Source organism: Hirundo rustica, chromosome 9 (genome assembly GCF_015227805.2).
Source record: "Hirundo rustica isolate bHirRus1 chromosome 9, bHirRus1.pri.v3, whole genome shotgun sequence".
Classification (NCBI taxonomy): domain Eukaryota; kingdom Metazoa; phylum Chordata; class Aves; order Passeriformes; family Hirundinidae; genus Hirundo; species Hirundo rustica.
The window spans coordinates 14514023-14537895 of NC_053458.1; the positions used below are offsets into that span (position 1 = coordinate 14514023).

The 23873-nt window shown below is 45.0% G+C and overlaps 1 protein-coding gene across 1 annotated transcript in view; it reads right to left on the minus strand.

Moving 5' to 3' along the window:
- The window catches only part of DDAH1 (dimethylarginine dimethylaminohydrolase 1), a 57393-nt gene extending 39724 nt beyond the window's left edge, over window positions 1-17669 (minus strand). The window contains exon 1 of the mRNA XM_040073399.1: window positions 17336-17669. Coding sequence (XP_039929333.1) covers window positions 17336-17641 — 306 coding nt within the window. The 5' untranslated portion in view covers window positions 17642-17669. The remainder of the gene's footprint in view (window positions 1-17335) is intronic.
- Between the last annotated feature and the right edge of the window lie 6204 nt (window positions 17670-23873).

Genomic DNA, 23873 nt, shown 5'->3' on the forward strand with positions numbered 1-23873 from the left:
TTTATGGCAATTCCTTCATAAACCAGGAGGTTCTAACAATCTAACAGGTTTAATGCAAACACAGGCAAGAGTGCAACTGGTTTCACAGGGGTTGTCATTTGATCATGCAGTAAATTTCAGAAAAATGGTGCAAACACCCTGGGAAAGGCACCTCTGGGAAGCTTATTGTAGCTCCACGGAAACGGAGTAAATAAAGCACACATCATCAGCACATCCTCAATGTGCTTCTCATCCCTTTAGCATGAAAGCAACACTGGGAGCTTCTCTTGTTTAATTTGCACGAAAGGATTCACGTGCTGAATGACTCTTCACATTGACTTCAATGGAAATAAGCTACCCTGGATTTCAGAAGAAAAAAAAAGCGCTAACAGAAAGTTAATGAGGTACAAACCAAGGTTATGAATGGACCAAAAAAAAAATTCTCCTAAAGCTATTTCCTGCCCTGCTGTGATCGAATACATGCCTTTTAAGGGCTCACCTTACCCACCCTCCTGCCTTTCTTTAAGCAATGCTTTACTGTATCCCAAGACTTTCTTCACTCTTCTAATCAGTTTCCATTATGTCCTTTTCCTTTAAAATCTCCCACTGTTACAGCTCCACCAGGAGCAGCAGTGCTGAAATCTGCAGCACAGACTGGCTAGTCTTTTAAATAGTCTTGAAATGGAGCCAAGGTGGAATAATTCTATTGGTCAGGGGGTTTAAACTCTGGGACTTACTGCAGCGCCTGCATCCCTGCTCCTGCCAAGGCAGCTCTGCACACAACAACATGGAAAGTTTTAGAGCAGAGTCTAGCCTAGAGTAAGAAAAAATTCCTGACCTGCAAGTTCTAAGAAGGAAGTTATGAACCAGAGGGCTGGATTTGGCCCCCTTCAAGCCAGAGGGAGACCCAAAGGCAGAGCACAGAGGCAGAGCGGTTCTGGCAGAGAAGCACTCAAGCCATACAGGGAGTTTTCCCTATTTCCTCCTCCACTGGAAGAAGGAGGGTGATGCAAGTTTGCTTCATGTATTCACTTCTGGTTTTTATTTTGAAAACCACCACCACGCTTCACACACATACTGTGCTATCACTTCCAATGAACCATTTTACCTGCCTTCAAATATTTCACTCAACCACATTCCCACCTCACCAACTCACACTCACAACCAACAAGGCTCAGAGCTGGCTGGCAATCCGATGAGACAGGCTCTCACAAGAATTTCCTGCTTCTGGTTCAGCCAGACATACTGCAACAACAGACACTCTCGCAGTATTTTGGCACCTCTACTCCTCATTCAGGCCAAGACCCAGGAATGCAAGTGAAAAAAAACACTTTTTAAATTTTAGAATTTTAAAATAGCTCTTCCCTCTGCTGCCGTGGGTGTCTGGTTGGCTTCCATGCTCAAAGACTGCTTCCACTGAGATTAAGTGAATTTGGAAACTACAGTGCTGAAGGTATGACCAAAAAGTTTGCTTCCCAGAAAACAGCTTGGGACACCACCACAGTAGGGTGGGGGAGCAGTTTGCTCCAGAGAAGCAAATACTGTGGAAAGAACAAATGACTGACCCTCCAAGCACATGGAATTGTTTTCCACAAGTCCTGGGATACTTCCAGTAAGCACTTCAATAAAGATGACCTAGCTGGAGAAAACTGCATAGGAGTCTCAGGCAAGACCTACAGATCTGTCAAGCATGTTCCTCAAAGTGCTACTCCTGATGAATTAAGGCAGCCAGAGTTTCCATCTTTTCTGGTCTCTTCTACTGAATTACCATGCAAGCCTACACTACAGCTGGACAAGGCCATTCCTTAGTGACTAATGTCTCACATTAAATACTTCAGACACTTGTAGGCTGCTACAGCTCACACCTGTACTTCAGAGAGCATTTTTCAAGGTATCACTGCTGGACCAATGAAATTCCCACTGACACATCAGCTGGGGAAAAAGCCTCGCTAAAAATTCAGAATTTTGGTCACATACAGATGAACTCAAACAAATACCTTCTTCTCATCCCAGGTCTCACCCTGTAGTAGTAGATGGATTCTGGATTTATGCTCATGCCACTGGAATGAAGTAAAGACCACAATGGAAACTGTGGAAGGTCCTGGCACCTTTCAAGAGGGGTGACCCTCAGACATTCTTCTAGTTTTTCACTGAAAATGCAGCTTCCTACAGACTGTGCCGATACAAGCAGCAGTCAAGACATTTTCAAACACCTTTCCAACCCTCTACATGTGACTGCATGCTCCTCTGCCTCATGCTTAGCTTTCTTACAGTAGCAAAAGCAGGGGAAGTGGAGGCAAGAGCACTTTTTGTGAAATGTGAAAATGCCACTCCTTGCATATAGGAAGCTCACATTTTTAGGATGAGTTTAGAAACAGAGCCCCAAACTTGCCAATATGAGATTTTATAGCTGGTTTGGTGTCCTAAATCCTGCACAGGGCTCAGGAGGAAAGAGCCTGACTTTCAGGGGTGCTGAGCATTGCTGTACTTGACATTCAGGGCTCTGGCCATGGGTCAGAGGACACTTATTCAGGCATGTTAAAACACTTTAAAACCATTGTGTTGATGATCTCATTGACAGGAGTTATCTCTTAAGCCTGTGTCTATTACTGCCTTGCACCTGACAGGGTATGCAAGACAAGAAAAGCTGATCTTGACAGCAGTCACCTCCTCATCTCCTCTGGAGTACCTTTCCAGAAAGCTAAATAAGTGCATCCGTTTTTCACCAGGTATAAAGGGGCAAACCTACAGGAAATCTCATTACTAGAGCAGTCAATGCATACAGGAGACACGTCAGATGCTTTATGAATCAACAATGGAGTGACAGCTTTACCAGCCCTGGAGAAAATGCAAAAAGCAAGGGGCAAAGTTCTTTAAAGATCCACAATCCAAGTGGAGTTAGCTTGTTCTTAAAACTAATTGCAGGGTATATTTCATACTGCCACATGCTCTATTTAAGATTACTGTGGATGTGAGTTCTATTGTGCTATTAACCACACACTTTCACAGGCACCACACAACAGCCCAAAATCGCCTAGTCAATGCTTAAGGCTAAGAAACACTTTAAAGCTACAGCCACATTTCAAACATTACATTACCTCAGACTTTCCACTAGTGAAAAACATGACCATGAGACCAGCTTAGAGAGATGGTAAGTAAGCAGACACAAGGGAGGAAGGAGTTTAATGCTTTAAACTAGTAAGACTAATTACAAGCTCTACATTAAGCACTGTCACCTTACAGAATTAAGCCCCATCTACTTACACACTTGCGTCATAAGCACAAGCCTTACAATTAAAATAAAAAGTCCCTTCTCTTGAAACCTAACCTAACCTATTTAATACATGCCAATTGTCTGTTTTTATTCTTTCACTCCTTCTGGTCTGAAAGCATTTGCTAAATCTACATGCAGCTGCCCCACACTCCTTCCTACTCCAGACCAGGCAATCAAAGCTTGCACCCCCCTGATGGACACCTCTCTAGGATGATTCCCATACCCTGTGCCTCCTGCTAGTATCACAGCTGCAGTTCATTCCAAGTGTTATCATATTTAACGTGACTGTCCATGTGTACTTCGTAGGACTAAACATTTAAATGGGTTTTCAGTACTTTTCATACAACTCCAGAGAAGTCCAGTTTGTGACCAGCATAGCACTTCATGGCATATGCACTATTTTTAGACACAGTTTCAGGGTTTATATAAATCTGAGTAAGACCTTGCACACTGTATTACTAGCAGCCCTTGGTTTACATTCCATTCAGAAAAACACAAACCCATCTCTTAAGAAATTTTAGGACTACTGCTGCGTGTCAGAGGACTGGCAGATCTCTAGAAGCTCCCATTAGGCTTCTGGCTTGTGTGCAGCAATCTTGTATCAAGGGTAAAGAAATTAAACAAAGTGGAAACTAGGTTAAATTCAGAGGAGCCTGGTGCAGAATTCTAAGCAGTGCCTTTAGTCCTTAAGTTGAAGTGTGGACAGAGCACATTTTTACTGCACAAAAGCTTTTGGCCGTTTCCGGTGACTGCTGACATCTGTGCCAAAGTTCCCCTAAGGATGGAGAAATGAGAAGGATAAAGTCATGCTCAGGAAATATCGAAGTCAGGACATTAAACAGCAAGCCCCAGGAAAGACAGGACACGCTTGCAGCTAGGAGAGGGGACGGTCCTGGGAGTATTTTCCCATCAGTACCACAAACATCTCTGTCTTTGTTGAGAGCCTTGATAGCAGTCACCTTTCTTTGTTTCACCTTCCACTGCATTTACTTTTGCTACTCCCCAGTCAACCTGCATGGCCAAGACACAGAGCTACAACCATGTGGGCTGCAGGGGACCCACAGCTCCAGCTACTGGGTCAGGCAAAACTACTGGGATGGTCACTGCAGCCAAGTGAGAGGCACCAAAGCAGAGATGCAACAAGAGCCCATCTTCCCTGCCCTGTCACACCCACAGGACCAAGGCTCTCCTGACCCCAGTTTGATCAGGGCATCACAGATGTCACTGGTCTACACCAGGCTTCAACACAATGGGCTGATGTCTGTGAAGGCTTTGGAAACGTTTGGGAACGCTTGCCATGCCAGCTCTAGTCCTGCTCCTGCAAAACCTCTCCAGTCAGCCCTGCACAATGCACAGCTGGTTTGGTGCTCTCCTGTCAGAAATGGCTTTCAGGCTGCTCATGGCATTACCTCAGATACAAGATGGATGCCACTCCTGGCAGCCTGCCATTCATCAAACCCACCTAGAAACAGCTCCGCTGCTGCTCTTCGCAGGCATAAAAAGACCAGCAGTTCTACTCTAAAATTTTCCATGATTGGGCTACCCGTGAAGCCAGAGCACAAGGTCAAAAAAGAGTGGCACCTTTTCCAAATGGCCCCTTGCACTCAGAAAATGAATACCTATTTCCTATTACCAATGCTGGTGTTTTCAGGCTCATTTAATCTATAACATGCTATCCAGAAAAAATCTGTAGATCATTTCCACAGCACAAATTGGCCTATTATCAGCTGCCATACAACAAAACAGACCCCAAAGTCCACAGGAGACTGTTCTCCCCTGCCAGCTTTCTGCAAAGGCTCTTCTAGGACACTCTCTTCCATAACATTAAGCCTTTAAGCCTGACTCTCAATATATTAAAGCTCTATTTGCCAAGCATTCACTGCTAGGCCTTTCTAAGAATCATTTTGCAAAGCTTGGATGGCAGTATGTTTTCACAGCTGATGTGGAAAAGCTAGAAACAACATTTCACAATGAGAAATATCTGCTTTACAAAGTGTGCACTGTTTCTTTGGGTTAATATGAGTTGCTAAGGACTGGGGCGTGCTGCAGAACTCTTTTACACTGTTGACATAAAATACCTCTGACTGTCTTCACGGTGGAATAATTTCCTACTATCTGTTCTAGGATGGATATCCTGAGGCAGGGAAGAAAAAAATAAATCAACATCTGATCTCAAACCACCCAATGCTGGCGCTAGTGATGGTCCATCTGATGCCACTGGACACCCTGATTAAGCCTGAACACAAGTTTTCCCTTGCCAGGTGGGAGGAGAACACTAGCAAGATCTGTGCAAGGTTAAGACAGGGCATCTGCCTCCCAAACAGCCAGTGCCTGGAACAACTCGTGACCTTCAGGATCACAGCAAGTGACTCATTATGAGTCTGCTAAACAGCTATCAGCATTACAGCTTATTCATAATACATGACCAGCTTAAGTGGGTCAACAGAGACCTGTATATCCCGGCAGCCTGCCTCCAACAGCGGCCGGTACTGGCAGCTTGAGGAAAGAGTAACAAAGAGGACAAGCACAGAGTGCCGCTGTCTCCAGTATATTTTCTCCAGCTTATTGTAAGAGGCAGTGCACATATTTCCGAAGCCAGCTATTGCATCTGGATCAAAGAGTTAAAACAGCTATTGATGGATCTCTTTCATAGTTGACATCCAGCTGTATTTTTGCCCCCGCACCACCCCCCCCAACCCTGCAGCATCCTGGCAATGACTCTGATAGTTCAGTTGTGCACTGCATGACAAAGTACTTCCTTCTGCTGGAATTTGCTGCCTGGGTATTTCTCTGGATGTTATTTTCATACTGTCAGTCCCAGTTCATTTGCCCTGTACCATTTGAGATATTGTAAAACTCTCCTATTTTTCCTCTCCCCAAAATAACTTTGAGCTGAAGGTATTTATCTAATTAGTGGCACTTCATCCAGGAACAGTCCTACACTGCAGCAAGGTTCTCATCCATCCACACACCTGTTCTGCTTATTCTACATTTCCAAAATGGGTAACCAGAATCTCACACAGCATTTCAGGTCCAGATGAATAATCAGTTTGAGCCAAGTCAAGAAAATGGCCTTTCAGCAATACTGGAGGTATACAGTGCTCATCTAGAAGGGACTGTCATAAGCCAGAGCTCTGTGGTCAAGGCAAGCTGGTTGGTTTATTGTGTGACAATAGGATCACTTTTCAAAATAAGATGAAGCTTAACAGAAACATTTGCTTTAAAGGTCATAAAAATAAGAGATTTTTGTATGGCAGTGCAGAAGCTTCACTTTGTCTGAGTTAGATGGCCACAGCTGGACTTACCAGCATCAGTGAAGACGTGGCATCCCATATGATGCATAAAGTGCTGACAAAGGCTCTCCCCCATGCAGACAGTCAGATTACTCCCCACACCCCTTTCTTTGACAGTGTCTCTCCTACACTGACTTCTGCCTTGACTTTTCCCGCACTGGTGGTGGTGGAGCTACCTTTCAGTCTCCTCCTTGTATTTGTCCCCTTCCTTGTAACCAGTTCAGATCAAAAGGATCAAGAATTATTGGACAAATAAGTCAATACCAGAGCAGTGTCTGCCTGATTTCTTTCAGAAACCTACAGTAAAACCAGCTTTCCCTGCACACATTTCAAGCTGCTGCAGTCAGAAAGAATGTGGAAAAGGGTTATGACCCTGTGCCTTCTTCTTGTCTAACACCCTCTACTCCAAGAAAGCACCATAGTTAGAAGTTTCTGAATATATAAGGCTACAGGAGTGACCCAAAACCACCTTGCAAAAAAAACCTGGCAAACTTTACAGAAGACCTTAATCAGACCCTTCTACTGGAAAATACATTCCATTCATATCATCCTCCATCACTATCTGTTGTTTCTATCAGTTCGCATTTGCCTCTCAAGCTAGTGCAGGCATAAGTATTTTCATCAGAGGCTTTTTACAGGTTCAAAGACATGAACTAGTGTATTAAATAGTGAATATCTAATGACTAGCAATAGCCATGCTACCTCTCCGCCGTAAAATGTCGGAAGAACACTAGATTCATCACTTTTATTATTTTAAACACAGTGATGACAGGCACACTCAGTACTTGGGTAGGTGAAATGCTCCAAAGTGCTTTTACTGTTTGCAAAATTAACTTCTATAGGGCTGCTAAATGTCTCTACTTCCACACAGAGGCACAGTCTGCAGTTTACCACTAAGCATTTAAATGACTTTTAAAAACATAGCTTGCTATTTCTGGAGAGCAGGACAAAAATCAGCTCTATCTCTAAAACACTTGTCTTTCTAGCCCGGGTTTGCATGGAGATGACCATCTCCACGGATATGAGCCTGCAGCTCAAAGGACATCAACCATACTGAAATGCAGAGACATTTGCACAAGCAGGATTTTTATCCCGCAAGATCACCCTTTCTGAGATACAAGATTCAGCTTCCTGACAGCTCTTACATTAAAAGCCTCAGAAAAAGCAGAGAAATCCAAAATCAATCACAGCACTGTCAACAGTGTCCAATTATGCAGCAGTTTTGTTTTGGTTTGCTTCAGTGGCCAGCTGGGACTGAGCTGAGATAGATGATTTCATCTTGCCAGAGAACTTCAGTTGGCATCCGGAGACAGGCGTGGATAGCCAGATCCTTTACTATTACCATACATAATGAACCCTCCAGAAACAAATTATCACAATCGTTTTTTAAAGATGCTGCCAAATACTGAGTCTCTATTGACATGAAAATGAGTTCTGCAAGTCTTGAACAAGCTGATTTTTATCTACTTGCACTGTTTTAATATTGACTCCAAGTGACAGAAAAATGGCACATTAGAGTGGTGTAGGTGATCACTGTCCTTGGATGAATGCAAGACCTGACTCAGGTACATCTCAGTCACAAAACATCTCACTTTTTTTTTTTTGGAAGACAAACTCCTAATACTGCTATAAAAGGGGCAGCAATAAAAGATATTGTGACCTGACGCTGTGGGTACATCATTTATCTTCACCCTACAACTGTGACTGACCAGATCTGACACCAAGAGTGAAGCTCTCTTACCCTATAAACTTGCCTAGGGATATGCTTCTATAATAAATTAAAAAAAAAAAAAAAAAAAAAAAAAGGCAAGCAGAATGGTTTATTTTTCAAAGGGATGAATGATCAGTAATTACTGACAGTAATTTGTTTCTTTAGGAACATATTTTCTGTAGTCACAACTTCTGGTTGGCAAGCCTGCCATAAACAATGACTTCTACACGACGTACGTGTGTACTGGTGTAACTTACAATTAATGAAGACTGTTTTGTGTATATATAAACTTTTGTCTCAGGTCACCATTTAATGATCAGGTCTACATTTTTGATCCAGCACTATTTACCAGGAGACTTTTGACAAAGACAAGAAATCCTCTGAAAACTGATCAACACAAGTATAGACACTGCTTTCCCAGACTGAGCTGCTAAGCTCACTAAATATTCAGCATGAATGGAGTGCTGCAAGTTTAAACTTGCTATACAGTCACTTCCCACAGCATCCTCAGCAGGGTCATGCTGAGCCTACAGCAGAGACAGAGCACCTGCTCCAGAGTCACTTCAAAATAACCAGTAACAGTGGTAGAAATTAAAGTCTGCATGTGTTTATTTTAATGAAAAATATCAGTGCTGAGATCAGCCAGGCTTGCTGAAGATTTGCATGCCCCAGTCACCTCAACAAGAGGGATGATGTTTAAGTGCACAACCCATCAGGCAGACTATACTGAGGATGTTACGAACCCACCTTTGAATCGTAAACCCAGAATTCCAGAAATGACTGTCATAAACTAGTTTTTGCAATGCTTTTAAGTAAAGCACTTACAAAAAAATTCCCAAACAGGATTCCTCCAAGCTGTAGGTGTAAGTCAGAGCAGCAGCAAAGGACCTTTTTACTTGGTGGAAATTCTTATGGTTACTTGGAACCTTTAACCCCTTAGCATCTGCACTGAACTATAAGCTCACCAAGGGCTATTTATCACAGCTAAAGGAACAGTGATTAACAAAGTACAGAAGCTGACATTGGGCTTGCACAATAATAATCAAGTGTCCACAAGAGATTAAAAAACAGGCATTTAATTTAGGTTCTGACTTTTTTTAATCTTCTGGTCAGCAGCTGGGATATTTCTGAGAATCCTGACATCGCAATTCAATTACAAGGTCTAAATATGGCTTCTACTAGAAAAGCATGAAACCCAAGCTGCTCCTAGACTGTCCTTAAAGACTGTTTTACAGTTCTATAGATAGAAACCAATTATAATGAATACAGTCCACTTATATTGATCTGTCTAGAAGCTACTTCCAAACATTTTCATTAAATCGGGGATCTCAGAAGCAAAATTGAAAATGAAAAAATACAGTTCTTGGCATAGCCAGTTCACGAACCAAAGTGTTAGCCTTATTACTGTAGGGTCAGAGCCACATCAGCAATGAACTTTAAGACCAAAGAACCACCTGCCCAAACCAAAAGGCATCACTTAAAACTGTGAAGGAGATGGTTTTTGAAATAGTCTGCTTTAGGAGGCTAGAATACCCATTCTTACTTATACTGATAATTGCATTGGCTCCTGATAACGGTCTGCCTGATATTGCCTAAATGATTCGGTATTTTTAAACTCCTTGGTACTGTTTAAGAAACTTTTCTCCTCTACTGCATGAGTTTAATTTATATACTAATATAGAAAACATTGAAAATTAAAGCTATTGATATGATAAAAGAAAACACTGAAGCAGATTCTGATATGAGTTACTTCACTGCCTTCTGTAACTCATGATGGGCATCCCCCATCATCCTGGAGAAAGTCTCCAAGTGACACTACCTTTCCAGAAGATCATTACATTTGGGTTTCCCAATTATAGGCCCAAGGAACAACCAAATCCCATATTAAAACTCAGGTATACATCTCATCTAAAGTCTGGCTGGTACTTCTCAACTTGTTTTCAGTATGACAGAAAATAAAATGCTGACAGTATCTTTCACACTTTCACTCTAAGTTTTGAGGTTAGATAGAGAACATGATGAAAAAGGCTAAAGAAGCATGTATATATGGCTCGGTATAGAATGGGAAAGGTATTAAAAAACCCAATCTAACAAGAAGGTGGAAAGGTACCTGGTGCCATCTCTAGTTTTTGTCAGCCTTCATGTAGTGTTTGCCCATGTTTACTTACCTGCTGTTTTAAGTACTAAGCAATTACACTGTGGCAATCTCTGTGCTTTCTATCCTAAGTTTTCTAGGTGGAACTCCAAGGTGGTCTGGGTTATCAAGGGTAAAGCACAATAAGGATGTGCAAAGGGATCAATGAAAACAAAAGACCCCCACAATTTGTGTGACAGTTTAAAGAACCGTGAATGATTTAAAATGTTAACAAAACATTTAATCTCTTGCTTTTCTAGTGACCAGCCAGTGCTAATCCTCCATGGAAAGGAGACAGATTCCTGATAGCACCAGCTCAACCAGGGAGCTCAACCACCCAGCAGAAAGCCACAGCCTCGCTAAGCTCTGCACCCACAGAGCTGCCCAGACAGAGCTTGGTGGGAGAGCACTGTCACCCCGAGCTGGGCTGCAGGGAGTGCCCCACTCTTCCCTTCCCCCAGTGCTGGCCAGCAGCACTGAGCATCCCTGTGGGAGGGGTGCCCAGCTACAGGAACCCCTCTGCTTGGTTCATCCAGCCTGGAAGTTCAGTCAGCTTGTGCCCAGCATCAACACCACCTCCATAAAGAACAAAAAGACAGGCCACTGACATGACAGAGGAGACTCCCTTCCAAGGGGAACAGAAGGCCCCCCATACAGACCAGACCCACTTGTTCAGGAAGCCTGCTGACTCCTGGGGCCCTGGTTAAAGATGGAAAAGAAAGTTTCCTCCCCTGATACAGCCCTCAGATTATCATCCATTACTGATTTTTCAAGTGTGCAGCAATGAAGTCCCAACAAGAAGCCTGAGGGCAACCAACAGACCACAGGGCCTTGGGACAACTGGTTAAGGGATCAGGAGCACAAGTAGTATCCCCATCTAGCTTTGTAACTGCAGGGGGTGACGAGTGAAGAAATGAGAGAGCCAGCAGATCGATACCTGGCTCTGAGCCTTGTGTCACCAGCAGAATTTTTGGGTTCTGATAATGGGTAGGTTTACACAACAGCAGGTCTGCTGGAGACACTGATCTGTCTCCTTGCAGAGGAGCTAGCAGGGGTCACTGAAAGAGCTTTAAACTAGATTTGAAGAGAAAAAGAGATAAAAACCAGGCTAAGTAGAGATAAGCCTGGGAGCAGCACACCAATGTTTGAGGGTTGGTGTGCTGGTGAGGTCCTCCCATTTGGGGTCTCAGTGGAAGCAGGGGATGCAAACCCATGTGGCAGCAAGGCAAACACTGATGTGTTAGGTCCCTCTGGATATGGTGAAGGACTGAACAGAGAAGGACTGGTGAGTGATCTGGTAGCTGAAGGCCACCCTAGGCACAGCAATCACGAAATAATTTTTGATTACTGGAGAAAAAGAAGAAATTGACCTATTTAAGGGACAGGTTGATAGAGTCCCCTGGGAGGCATTACTGAACTGCCTGTGGGTAGGAAGGCTCTCCAGAGGGATCTGGACAGGCTGGATCAGTGAGCCATGGCCACTTCTGTGAGGTTCACCAGTACTAAGTGTTGGATCCTATGTTTGGGTCACAATAACCCCGTGTAGCACAACAGCCTTGGGGCAGAGTGGCTGGAAAGCTGCCCAGTGGAGGACCTGGGGATGCAGCTGAACATGAACGTGAGCCAGCTGTGCTCAGGTGGCCAAGAAGGCCAGTGGCCTCCTGTCTCAGCAGTGGTGTGGCCAGCAGGAGCAGGGCAGGGATTGTCCCCCTGTGCTCAGCCAGGTGAGGCCACACCTCGAGGGCTGTGTCCAGTTCTGGGCCCTCAGTTCAGGAAAGACATTGAGGGGCTGGAGTGAGCCCAGAGAAGGACAGTGGGGCTGGGGAAGGGTCTGGAGCATATGTCCTCAGAGGGGCAGCTGAGGAGCATCAAGGGCTCAGCCTGAAGGAAAGGAGACTCAGAGAGGAGCTCATCACTTTACAAATACCTGAAAGGGGGTTGTAGTGAGGTGGGTATTGGTCTCATCTCCCAGATCACAAGCAACATGACAAGGGGAAAGGCCCTCAGCTTGCACCAGGGGAGGTTTAGATTAGATGTCAGGGAAAATTTCTTCACTGAGAGGGTTGTCAAGCTTTGGGTTGCCCAGGGAAGTAGTAGAATAGGTTTTGAAGGATGCAAAGATGGGGCACTTAGGGACATGGTTTAGCGGTGGACTCAGCAGTGCTGGCTTAACAGTTGGACTCTACAATCTTAACGTCCTTTGAAACCTAAAGGATTCTATGATTCCAGATACAGGCTCACTTGTACTCACACGCTGTTAAACAAAACCCCCATAACCTAACTGAGTTCAGGAGTCAGCAGAGCCTTAAATCTTTCTCCTGAGCCTAGCTTTTCTATTACTTTGAAACAGACACCATTAACCTGCAGGACCATCTATATCTACAGAGAAAGTGCAGAAAGTGTCTTGACCTTAGCAGCAGTGATGCTGTATTACCTCAATGTATACAATACATAAATAACTTAGTAAACTCTTTAGCCTTCTGTTTTCTTTAAAAACCTTCACCTCCTGGTCTGAGAATCACTCCAGCAAGCAGTAGCTGCAGTTGTGATAACAGGCCAGTGTAGGGTGTAAGCAATGGTTCATACACAGCTACACAGCCCTGCACAAGCTGTACAGGGTGGGAGGGGGTGGCAGCTGAGGGTGCTCAGCACTGAGGAGCAGGTTACCTGGCCCAGCACAGCTGGTAGCTCTCCAGAAGCATTACTGTGAACAAAATGCTGCCACACAGCAAGTAGATTTGAGAAGAGGTACCCAGAGAGGTCAAAAAAGCAATTAGGTGGTTTCTCCAGTTCTTGTTTAGAGAATGGGATTTGACAAACATAGTCCTTTGCTGCTCATTCTGTCCCTCACAGCTATCCTACACCACATGAATGCAGTCACAAGTGTTCCTAGTGTGTCTTGGGGGAGTAGGGAATAACAAAGGTCATGGGTAGAAGTTTCCTCTTAACCAAGGAAGGAAATACTCTGAGCTCTTCTGCAGCAGCGCCTATAGTTTTCCCAGCACCAACTAATTATCCATTCCCCATCTGGCAGCTGAGAAGGGGCCAGGTCACTGTGGGTGCACTTTGCTGAGCTTCTGGGTTTCCATCTGCCTGCATAAGAACAGAAATGGTAGAAATTCCATTTTGTGCTATCCCAAGCACATTAAGATATGCTCTGCATTAGGCAGCAAGAGCAATGTGCTGATGAGGGCTCTTCACAGCAACTAACCCTGCTTATGCAGAAGGTGACGTTGAGAGTTTATACTAGAGGAATAAACAATTGAGAACATACTGCTGGAACAAAAGGTGCTGGAACTGGCAATCTGATCAGTGACCACAACATTTCCACTGGACTTATTCAACTTAAGCATCAAGTGCACTGGTGACTGCACACAGCTAAGCAAAACACCAGCTTAGACATATTCGCAATTTACCTTTGGCTTACTTCAAAAGCCTTTACCTTTCTGCCAAATTCAAAACACCACAGAAACCATGATTTTTAAAGTAAATTCAGAAGCTGATAACACAGAAATATAATGCCTTGAAATAAGTCTGACTTGCAAACAAATCATTAAATGCATGACTAATTTTTCTACTTTACTAAAAAAATACTGGGCTCTTTCCCAGCACTGCCTGAACATGACCAAATTTAATTCAATTCTTTTTTTCTCCTTACAATAACTTGGAGCAAGAACAGACATAACCCTAGATTTTATTTTGTTTTGTTCCAGACAGACAATCAGTAAAGAATCCAATGTTGCTGGGAGGGATAAGCAGTAATATCTATAAAGTCTGAAAGCTCAATCAATGCTATTACAAACTACTGCAGAAATTTGTCTGCTGCATAGTGTTATCATAATTGGTGACAAGTCTTCTTAATAAGGAGTCTAGTCAGTGAAAGAAAAAGCTGTATCCTTTTCAAATACTGCATTATAGGTTTTCAGTAGCATGAAACAGAGGAGACGAAGACAGTACTACTCAATTCATGCATCTGGCAGACAGTTTATCAGAAGGCACAACACACCTGAAACAGCAAGGCTCCAGCTGTGTATGCAACCAGGCTGTTGTGTTTGGGATGAACCTCAGCAACCTCCTGTACTCTTCAACTTTCACTGGTCTCATCAGGCTTCAGAGCTCAACCTATCACATGCCTCTTTGGCAGACTTCCCAGACACAAACCCCCCTCAATTATTTGCAGAAATGGTGCCCTACACCCCTATTTCCTTTATCCTTTCCTTCTTTTTCTGCCCCTGACTGATCTGATTTAAAAAAATCTAATAGTTAAGAGACCAGTAAGCCAAGTCCAGCTGAGTCCGGCCTTATAGGGAGGCTCAGGTCAAGAGTGCATGATCAGGAGTTGGGCTTTACTGGGTTAAGCCAAGCATACGCCAACTGTACTGCTAAAATATTCATGGGTTTGCACTTACGTTACATAAAAAGAATAAGAGATTGCAGTTTGAGAAATGAGTGCTTACATAGACTGTATCCACCCGCTCTCCCTGTCACCCAGTACAAGTGAGAGTGCACTACAACAGCCTTGGTTCACTTTCACAACAGGCTGCCCAAGCTAACTGATACACGATCCTTCCTTTTCTGGGGCAGCCCCTTTGCATTTGTCCCTGTTCAACCATGAGGTCTCCATGGGTCAACCCCTTTCTTCAGTCTGGGGAGGACCCTCTGCACAGCCTAGACCTCAATGGTATCACTTCTCACCCTTGCCCCAGTTTGGGGCCACTCACAGCTCAATAAAGATGCCTCAAACTCCTCCAGGAGCTTGTCACCAATAGGCATTTGACAGGGCAGATGGTAGGACAGACCCTGCAGCAACATCACCTGCCACTAGACTCCAGCAACTGTTTCAACGGGAAATTCAGAGACTGAACATAAACCTTAGAAAAATACCTTGGAAGGCTACAGACACTGGGAGGGTCAGAAGCAGGCGCTGGGCTCTCTGAGCACAGGATGCCCACATACCTCAGTGCCTGGACTCCCCAAGCACCTGTGGCTGGTACCTTCAGAATCAAAGCTGGAAGAAATAAGAGCAGAGAAGCTTTGGGGGTAATAGGAAATAGCCTCTCATGCAGCTTTTTCGGGAGGGGTGCTTTATGAAAGTGGCACTACCATAGACGTTTGCCAAGATGTCCAAGGCACACACCAAGCCTTCCACCACTGAGCTCTGGGTAGGTATGTGTGCATTCCTGCTTTCTAAAGCCTTCGCCATTTCACTGTTTTTAATATGACATCCTGGTCACTAACTACTCAACACAGACACTCCAGATAAACAAAACTGACAGTAACCATGCTGGGAAGGAGAAGATGCCTTGGAGAGGAAAGGGATCAGGAATAGGCAGATAGCATCTTGCAGAAACGAGCACCTTCTCCCCCTTTCCACAAGACACTGCTGTAGTGATGTCACCAGGAGAAGAATTGTAAAAAGAGTTAAATGTTTAGACAAGCATTACACTGTAGCATTATGCATTGTTATAACTTTGAAAGGATACTCGTTTAATTATTTTTTTGTTTTTGCTTCATAGAAAACTCAAGGGAGGGATTGCTCCATCATTCAAGAACACTAATAATGTTCAAGTTATGCCTGAAAGCTCTTTCTCTCTCTTGCTCATGATGCTGTCTGAAAAAGTCACTCATGGAAAGAAGTAAATTCCTCCTCCTGAAGGGGAGATGGTATAAATGGCAAGAGGACCCACAGAGCTACATACCAGTGTGGCATGGGAAGGACCAGTGAAAACTCGCTTTCATTCTGGCTAAGAAACAGCTGCTTCTGAGAGTAGCATGTGGTAAACACTTTCTCTGGTGTTGTCACCTTGAAGAGCATTCAGTTGTGTTACAAGGAGTAAATACACATGGTTATGCACAAGAAGTGCTTGTGTACAAGTTGTATGCGCTATCTCAGATGTTACACTATTAGGGAGAATTTAGAAAAACTTTGCAATCGATAAGAGAAAGGCACTATGTAAAAAGCACCAAAACGAAGTGGAGCAACTCAGCCATTGCTCTCAAAGGCCAAGAGGAGCTGCTGCTGTACTAGAGCTAGTGGCCAGTCCCACAGGCACAACAGCACATGCCTTTGGATCTCACAATGCACTATGGTACCAAAGACGGGAACTAAAAGAGACATGAGCAGGGTTATGTTAAAAGGTGCTTATAGGAAGGCAGACTGTCACTGCTCATTGAGGAGATAACTAGGTGGCACTTCAAGGCATGTACTGCCTGATGAACTAGTTTATGAATGGACTAAGGACATTAAGAAAGTACTAGGAAGATCTAAAGTCAGGCCTCTGTGGGTGTGCGTCCTCCACACCTCTCTCCAATGAGATAGCCTGCGTCCCCCATACACGCAGGGGGCCTGCAATGGTTTCAGAGGGAAGGCAACATCAGGTTCAAGGGCATTAAGGCTGACACCAAATACACCAAACACACGCCAGTTCTTGTACACAGGCCATTAGATACAATTATCGCAGGCACCAGCGATGCACTGCCTGGGGTTGACCTCGGGTTCAACGTGTACTGAATAGGCAGTCAGTAGACTGAGCGAGGCTGCACCGTGGACACAAACCCGCACAATCCGCCAGGGACCCATCCTGCCGGACTGACGAAGTTGACACGGAGCGAAAGCCCTCACTCCGCAAAATGGATGAGTCATAGTTTACACCGTCCATCCACTTGTCTCCGGGAGCAGAGCATCGCTCTCCAGTAAGCCCAGCACGGCGGGGCTCCGCCGCACAGCGGGCCGGGCTGCCGGCGGCGGGATGCCGGGCTGGAGCCGCTGCGCGGGGCCGCTCCCGCCCGGCGGGGCTGGGGCTCCGAGCGCGGTCCGCGCCGCCCCGCTCCCGCCGGGGGCTGGGGCGGGCCCGGGGACACACCCGACGGCGCGGCCGCCCCGAGCTCACCTGCTCGGGCATCGCTCCCCGCCCCGCTCCGCGCAGCACCACACCGCACCTCACCTCCTTCCGGCGGCTGGGCGCGCCCGGGCGGGTGAGCAGCGCCGTCTCCTCGCAGACCACGGCCACATCCTCCACGAAGACGCAGTCGGGAAGGCTCTCGTCGGCCGGCAGCTCCAGCACCTGCAGCCCCAGCTTACCCCGCAGCACACCCACATACAGCTGATGCTCCCTCTCCGCGCGGGCGAAGTCTACCTCGGGGCCCGCCGCGCTGCGCAGCGCCTGCCGGCACAGCGACTCGGGCAGCGCCCGCACCACGGCGTGCGTGCAGCGCCCGAAGGCGGCCGGGCCGCCGCCCAGCCCGGCCATGCTGCGCGGCGGGTCGGGTCGGCGGAGCGGGGCGCGGGGCACGCGCGGCGGGAACGGCGGAGGGGCACGCGAGGGACGCGCGGCAGCCGCCGGCGCTGGCAGCGGAGAGAGCGCCGCCCGCGGCCCGGCCGCGCCCCATTGGCTCCCCACCAGGCACATTTCCATGGGGCCGCCGCCGCCGCGCCCCCATTGGCTGGCGGCGGCGGCCGGGCCGCGCCATTGGCCGCCCCCCGCGCGGCGCCGCTTACCTGTGCGGGCGGCCCCGCGCCCCGGCCCCGCCCCCGCGGGTGGCCTGAGGGGCGGCGGGCGGCGCAGCCCCATCCCGCTAGTTCTGGGCAGAGGCGCGACTGTGATGCCAGCGTTCTAACTCCTCGCGTCCAGGCACATTCTTACATCCGCTCCAGCTGCGGTGGGCAGGGGGAAGGTTGATGACCCTCCTGCTCGAGGGTGCCTTGTCTTGGCCACCTGCGAGCCCTTTGCCGCTGCCTTCTCCTTCCCTGGTGGCACAACTGAAAACCAGGCGGTTCATATGGAAGAATATCCCATGACAAGAGCAGTTCCAAATACAAATCCTAAGGAAATAAGCTCAGCCGACGCTCTCGTCATGGCTTTCTACCGGCCACTCACCGGCCGAGCGTGTCCACCAGCTCCCACTCCTTTGAAGGTTTCTACCTCTGAGGAGTAGGAGGGACACCGGTGTTCTGCTCCACCTCCGCCTCAGGGACTGAAACAATAAGGATTTCACACACTTTACCCTAAAACAAACGCTTCCCCCGGTTTCATTTTCCCCAGTTTTACCCGGACTGGAGGTTATCCTGGAGGAGTGCCAGCCCTTGTCAGAGCACATCTCTGTCCCCCGGGCAAATGGGGCTTTGTGCCAGACCTCGTGCCATAGGCAACCTCCACAGCACCAGCCCTCAGTTGTACTGCTCCTGCTCCCAAGCCGCCCAGGTATCTCCAAGGTCTGTCCTCAGCAGACCAGACAGGAAAAAAAGAACGAATATGAATTTTCCTTCCCGCCCTGCTTTTGCTGGCAAGGCTTTTGCAAGTGTGCCTCTGGTCATGGAGGGGACCCCACCAGCACACAGCTCTGTGTTCCCCCTTCAGAGCTGAGACAAAACCCAGGCAGCTGCCTTGGCCATGCTGCACAGGTACCTGCTGGTGTTCAGCATTTGGGAATATGGTTAATGAAAAGCACAAAGAAAACACCAAAGTGTGTTTCTAAAACGGCAGCTCACTAGATTTTCATCTGCATTTTCCACACATTCTACAAACATTCTGTAAGACTGCTTTTACTTAATGTGAACAGGCACAGTTAGTTGAACAACTGTCATCCACTGAACGATGTGCAAACATTACTTTGCTTAAACAAATGGACAGGTAATTGAGTTGCTACCACATAGGACATTTCAAATTCTTGAAAATCCACTACAAGGAGTATAATGCTGTATCTGGTATAACATGTAATCCTTCCACCATTGTTAGAGCCTATTTGGGCTTACTACATATTTGGGATACAGACATAGGCACAGTTTGGTTTTCTTTTAGTTAGCATTACTTTTACCCAGAAGAAAAAGGGATACTATCTCGTAATTTTAAAACTTGCAGGGTTCCTATCAGAAAAGGTATTGAACATAGTTTTCCTGCAGCCAATGGATTGGAAAGTTCTAGTCAATACAGATGTTTTTGACATCTGCAATCACTTCATGAATTTGTAAGCGATGACAATTTTTAGATGTCACTGAAATGACAGGATGTGAGGTGATGCTACTCTGTGATCTCATACACACATGACATGCTCTCTAGGACCGTGAGGCTTGCCCCAGAGGCACAGTCACCAGCCCAGCTCAGGCGGCCTGAGCTGCTCCCTGGGAGCCGGTCAGAGATCACTTCTGACAGCTTCTCGATACCTTTATAGGAGAGAAGGCTGGAGAATCTCTGTGAGACACAGTGCTATGAGACAATGTGTGCTAGGCATACAATTGTGTGTTGGAAATACATATCAGAACTAATGACTATAGTAAAAAAATCATTTGCATTCCCATAAATGTATAAAACGGTGCAGTTTAAATACAAATTAAGATGTGTTTTCTGATTATGATTATTGTTCTATTACTTATGGTGAATAGAAAGGCATCATTAACAATCTAGGAACAGATGCACCCAGGGCAATATTGTGCCTATTTATAATAAGATTATCAAAATATCAGTTTACTCACAAATTAATATTATAAAATAGAATGAGTTCACATAGCCTTATGGGAGTGTTGTTAAAATCCATCATGTGCAGTAATGCAAAATATGTCAGCTACAGGCACCAATATAGTATTTAATTATTATCTACCTTGTTGAATATCCAGTATTTTCCTGTAACTATGTCATGCTGGAGAGATTAATATAAAAGAACAAAGCTGCTCCCCAGCAAAGAAAAAAGCTGTGTCACACTATGGAAGTCATCCAGAACAATGAAAACTATGCTCCCAACAGAATATGGACTGCAGACCGCTTAAGCAGTATCACAGAAAACTGTTTTTGGAAAGGAGAAAATGCTTCATACAGAGGAGGATGCAAATCCAGGTGTTTTGTGACTGCACTGCATGGAGTCATCTGCTGACAGTGACAGGAAGAAGAAAATTGCTTTGCAAAATGTACTTGAGGGTGCACTTGAAAACAGTGCATTCACTTTCAGGGAGAGGAATAGGTAGTGAATCAGGAGAAATGGTTTAAAAGATATGACAGAAAAGTATTGAGTATTGAGAGTGAAATTTTATCCATTTGACAAAAAAATAAAAAAAATAGTAGCATATCAATAAGATTTTATGTTTTTTCAGAACCACAACTTGAGAACAGTCTGCAGCTCTGTAAAAAATTACCACAAAGATGAAAGGAGTAATTTCTACAAGGCAGAAGGCAAGCAACAGGCTTAAATTGTATCAAGGAAAAGTACAGAAAACTTTCTAACAATAAAGAGCAGAGAAAAAGATTGCCTGGTAAAAATGTGCAGCCTTTATACCAGGTGTTTTTAAGAAGAAACTTCTGCCAGGAGCAGAAAGCCAGAGATGGGGAGGAAGGATGGATAAGGAGAGGTCCCTTCCAATCCTATGGTTCAATTATTATTTTTACACTGGATTCTATTGTTTTAGTGAAAACAGCTATGTAATAATGAGTCTAACATGCCCAGTAGCAAATACATAATCTTTACATGGGTCACTGGAGGTCAGAGGTGGCCACTGCTTTGAACAGTTTGTGTGAGCATGACAAAGGAGAATTTAGATCACTGCTGAATACAAATGCATACCACACAGGCAATTGCTCAGGCATGACAGGCAGCTGCAAAGTTGGAAAACATTTCCCATTGCTTGGAAATGCTGGAACGTCACATTGTCCCTAAAACCTTAATGGACATCTCTCACACTATTAATGAAATGTTACTTGAAACTCCAGAGAGTGACAAGCCAGAAACAGAACCATTCAGTCACCAGAACATCCCACTATAACAAGGGGAATCTGCACCAGAAAGATGGAGAGACACTGACTTTCACTTTTGGAAAGGAACACAGGTTTAAGGGATTTCTTCAGCTCAACAGAAAACTGTGCAACTACTGCACAGCCAAACACCATTATTAACACTGATCTGCTGCAAAAGCTCCCATTATGATCAATGGATCATTCTCTTAGAAGAGGTACATTACCGGGTCTTCTTATTCACAGCCATCGAAGAGAAAAATGTTATTTTAATCATGCTTTAGATACACAAACAGAGACTCAAAGGGGTTTTCACCCAGGTAGTTAGGAGTTTTCTTTCTCCTCTTCTACTGTAAAAAACCATGGTGACTCAGTGAGTCAGTATTTCTACTAAATAATTGTCTGGGCTTCTCATTTAGAGAAGCTGAAGACATTGGGCAGGCAACAAGTCACTTCACTCCTCTGCACGGACAAACTCCGAAGTGCTTTTACATTTTCCAAATACTGCATAGACTTGTTTGCCATCTATTCTTTACATAACAGATCACTTCTGGAAGGAGAGACCAGAATAAGAGACCATTTATGCCATCCAGAACTTCTTCTGGATGGCATCAATCAACAGTGCATCTGCCAGCCTGTAGAGAAATTGTTTTGGGCAACAGCATTTTCCTTTGCCTGAGTTGAACCCGTGCTATCTCAGAATATTACCGGGGTCAGATAAATTCTATATATAGCTGGTTCAGGGGAAACACAATATTTATTTTGTCTGTTATGGGATAATGATCTGGGTGTTTCCTCAGCTGGCATTTTGCATCCTGCAGAGAAGGAGGAAGTCCCATGAACTGACAACTACACAGTTGTTGGAAGACAAAGCTGTCAGGGGGTGATTCTTTGCTAGTCAGCTTTGGCAGCATTGTTGCTGTGACACATGGCACCAAGCAGCCTGGACAACATGCAGAGGCACAGGGCATTCCTCACATTTGTAGTCTTCCCACATTTTTTTACAATAGATTGCAGTTGTGTACAAACAGAATCAATTTCTGGATTTACTTGGCTGAGCAAACAGATCAGTGAGGCAAGAGCTGCAGGATTCTGACTGTTTACCTTCTGTGCTCCTATATCCTCACCTTCACCATGCCTTATGACCACTTTTACCCTTCTTTCTATGCAGGAGAAAAGTCACTCCATGAATTAAAAAAAAAAAAGGCATGGGTTAGGTACCACAGCTATGACCATGATGAAAAAAACCCCCAAGATTAGTAGTCTGAGGAAATTTATACTGAATTACACAAGTTAACATATCTCTTACAGAAAATGATAGAAATGCACCATTGTGTCCCTGATGGACAGACTTCCCAGAAATATGCCAGAAATGCTACTCCAGCTAAGAGAAGGAGGAGACAGAACTAGGATAACTGCCTTGCAAATGGTTCTTGTTGTGACTACAACACAACAATAAAACTATTTCTGCTATCAACAGCATTTTTAATAAAGTATGCTTTTTTATAAGCTTGGCGAGAAAGCATCAGCTCTAGCAGTAGAAGGGGAAATTCCCATTCCATGGGAATGGAAATGCCATTCATACTCATACAGCTACTGTTCAATGGATCTCATGAATCCAAAACCAGCTGCTGTGAAGTGCTGTAGGAGCCCACTGTGTGGCTTCCTGAGGGAAGGGTGGGATAAAGCCTTTGCTAAATCATGGCTGCTAAACTGGGCTGCACTGATACAAGAGAAAAAATGCATATGCTGTGTTCTTCCCTTCCTATCTACTATCAAAACTGGGTCTTGATTGCCTAAAAAACCAAACACTTAAAAATGCTGATGGGTGCAAGTTAATATTTTTGAAAGGATCCAAACCCTTTGCAATGTGACTTGAGTTACCTTTTAATGTTTATCCTAAGACTCCATTTTCCTGCTGTAGAGCCAGTTGACCAGCTGGCAGCACCGTGCCAGTGTGGCAGGCTGTCCTTCCCTCGCATTGCCTGAAAAGCCCTTGCAAGCTCAGCAGTAAGAGGCAGTGGCATTTGGCTGCAGCGGTTTTTTTGCTTTTCATAGTTTGCATTTCTCATTCCTTCTAGGAGCCAGCTGCCTGAGAATTAATCCACAGCTTTTCTTATCAGTTAGGCATCTTTTGCCTTGATTTATAAAAGCTTTGTACATTTTTTGTGTTGACTTCGTCAATAACTTGCAAATTCAACTGTGAAGCTTTATGTTTACATGAAACTTGTTAAAGTGGAATTAGCTTTTATATCCAAATGAAAGAGAATAAATGTGTGCATATATATAGATATACACATTTCTATAGGTATGCACACGAGCCAACAACTTTGTGATTTTCTTTGTGTTCCTGCAAAGGGCAAGGAGTTCTTTTGCCAGCTTCCTCAGCACTGAGATTAGTGCTAGAGACAAACAAGTGGACTAATACATTGCAAATCAAGCTAAGAAAGTTTTAAATTTCCAATAGGCTTTTCTACCAAGTTTATTAACATGCTGTCCTAACTGTCAGAGTTAAGAAGTTATGAAACAATGAAGGAGCAATGGAGCAGCTACAGTATTAGTGTATCCAGGTGGCAATAACTCTTGCTATAATTCATCACAGAACAGGCTTGAAATGATCTTGTCTTCTTCAAAGGGGAATGTTTAACAGCTGTTTGCCCCACCATGGGAGCACAATGAGTAGGTGCTTCCACAGGAGGAAGGTAATATACAGCAAGTGACACCAGTTGGTAGGCTTGAAAAGGTAGTGGGTGATCAGTGATCCACA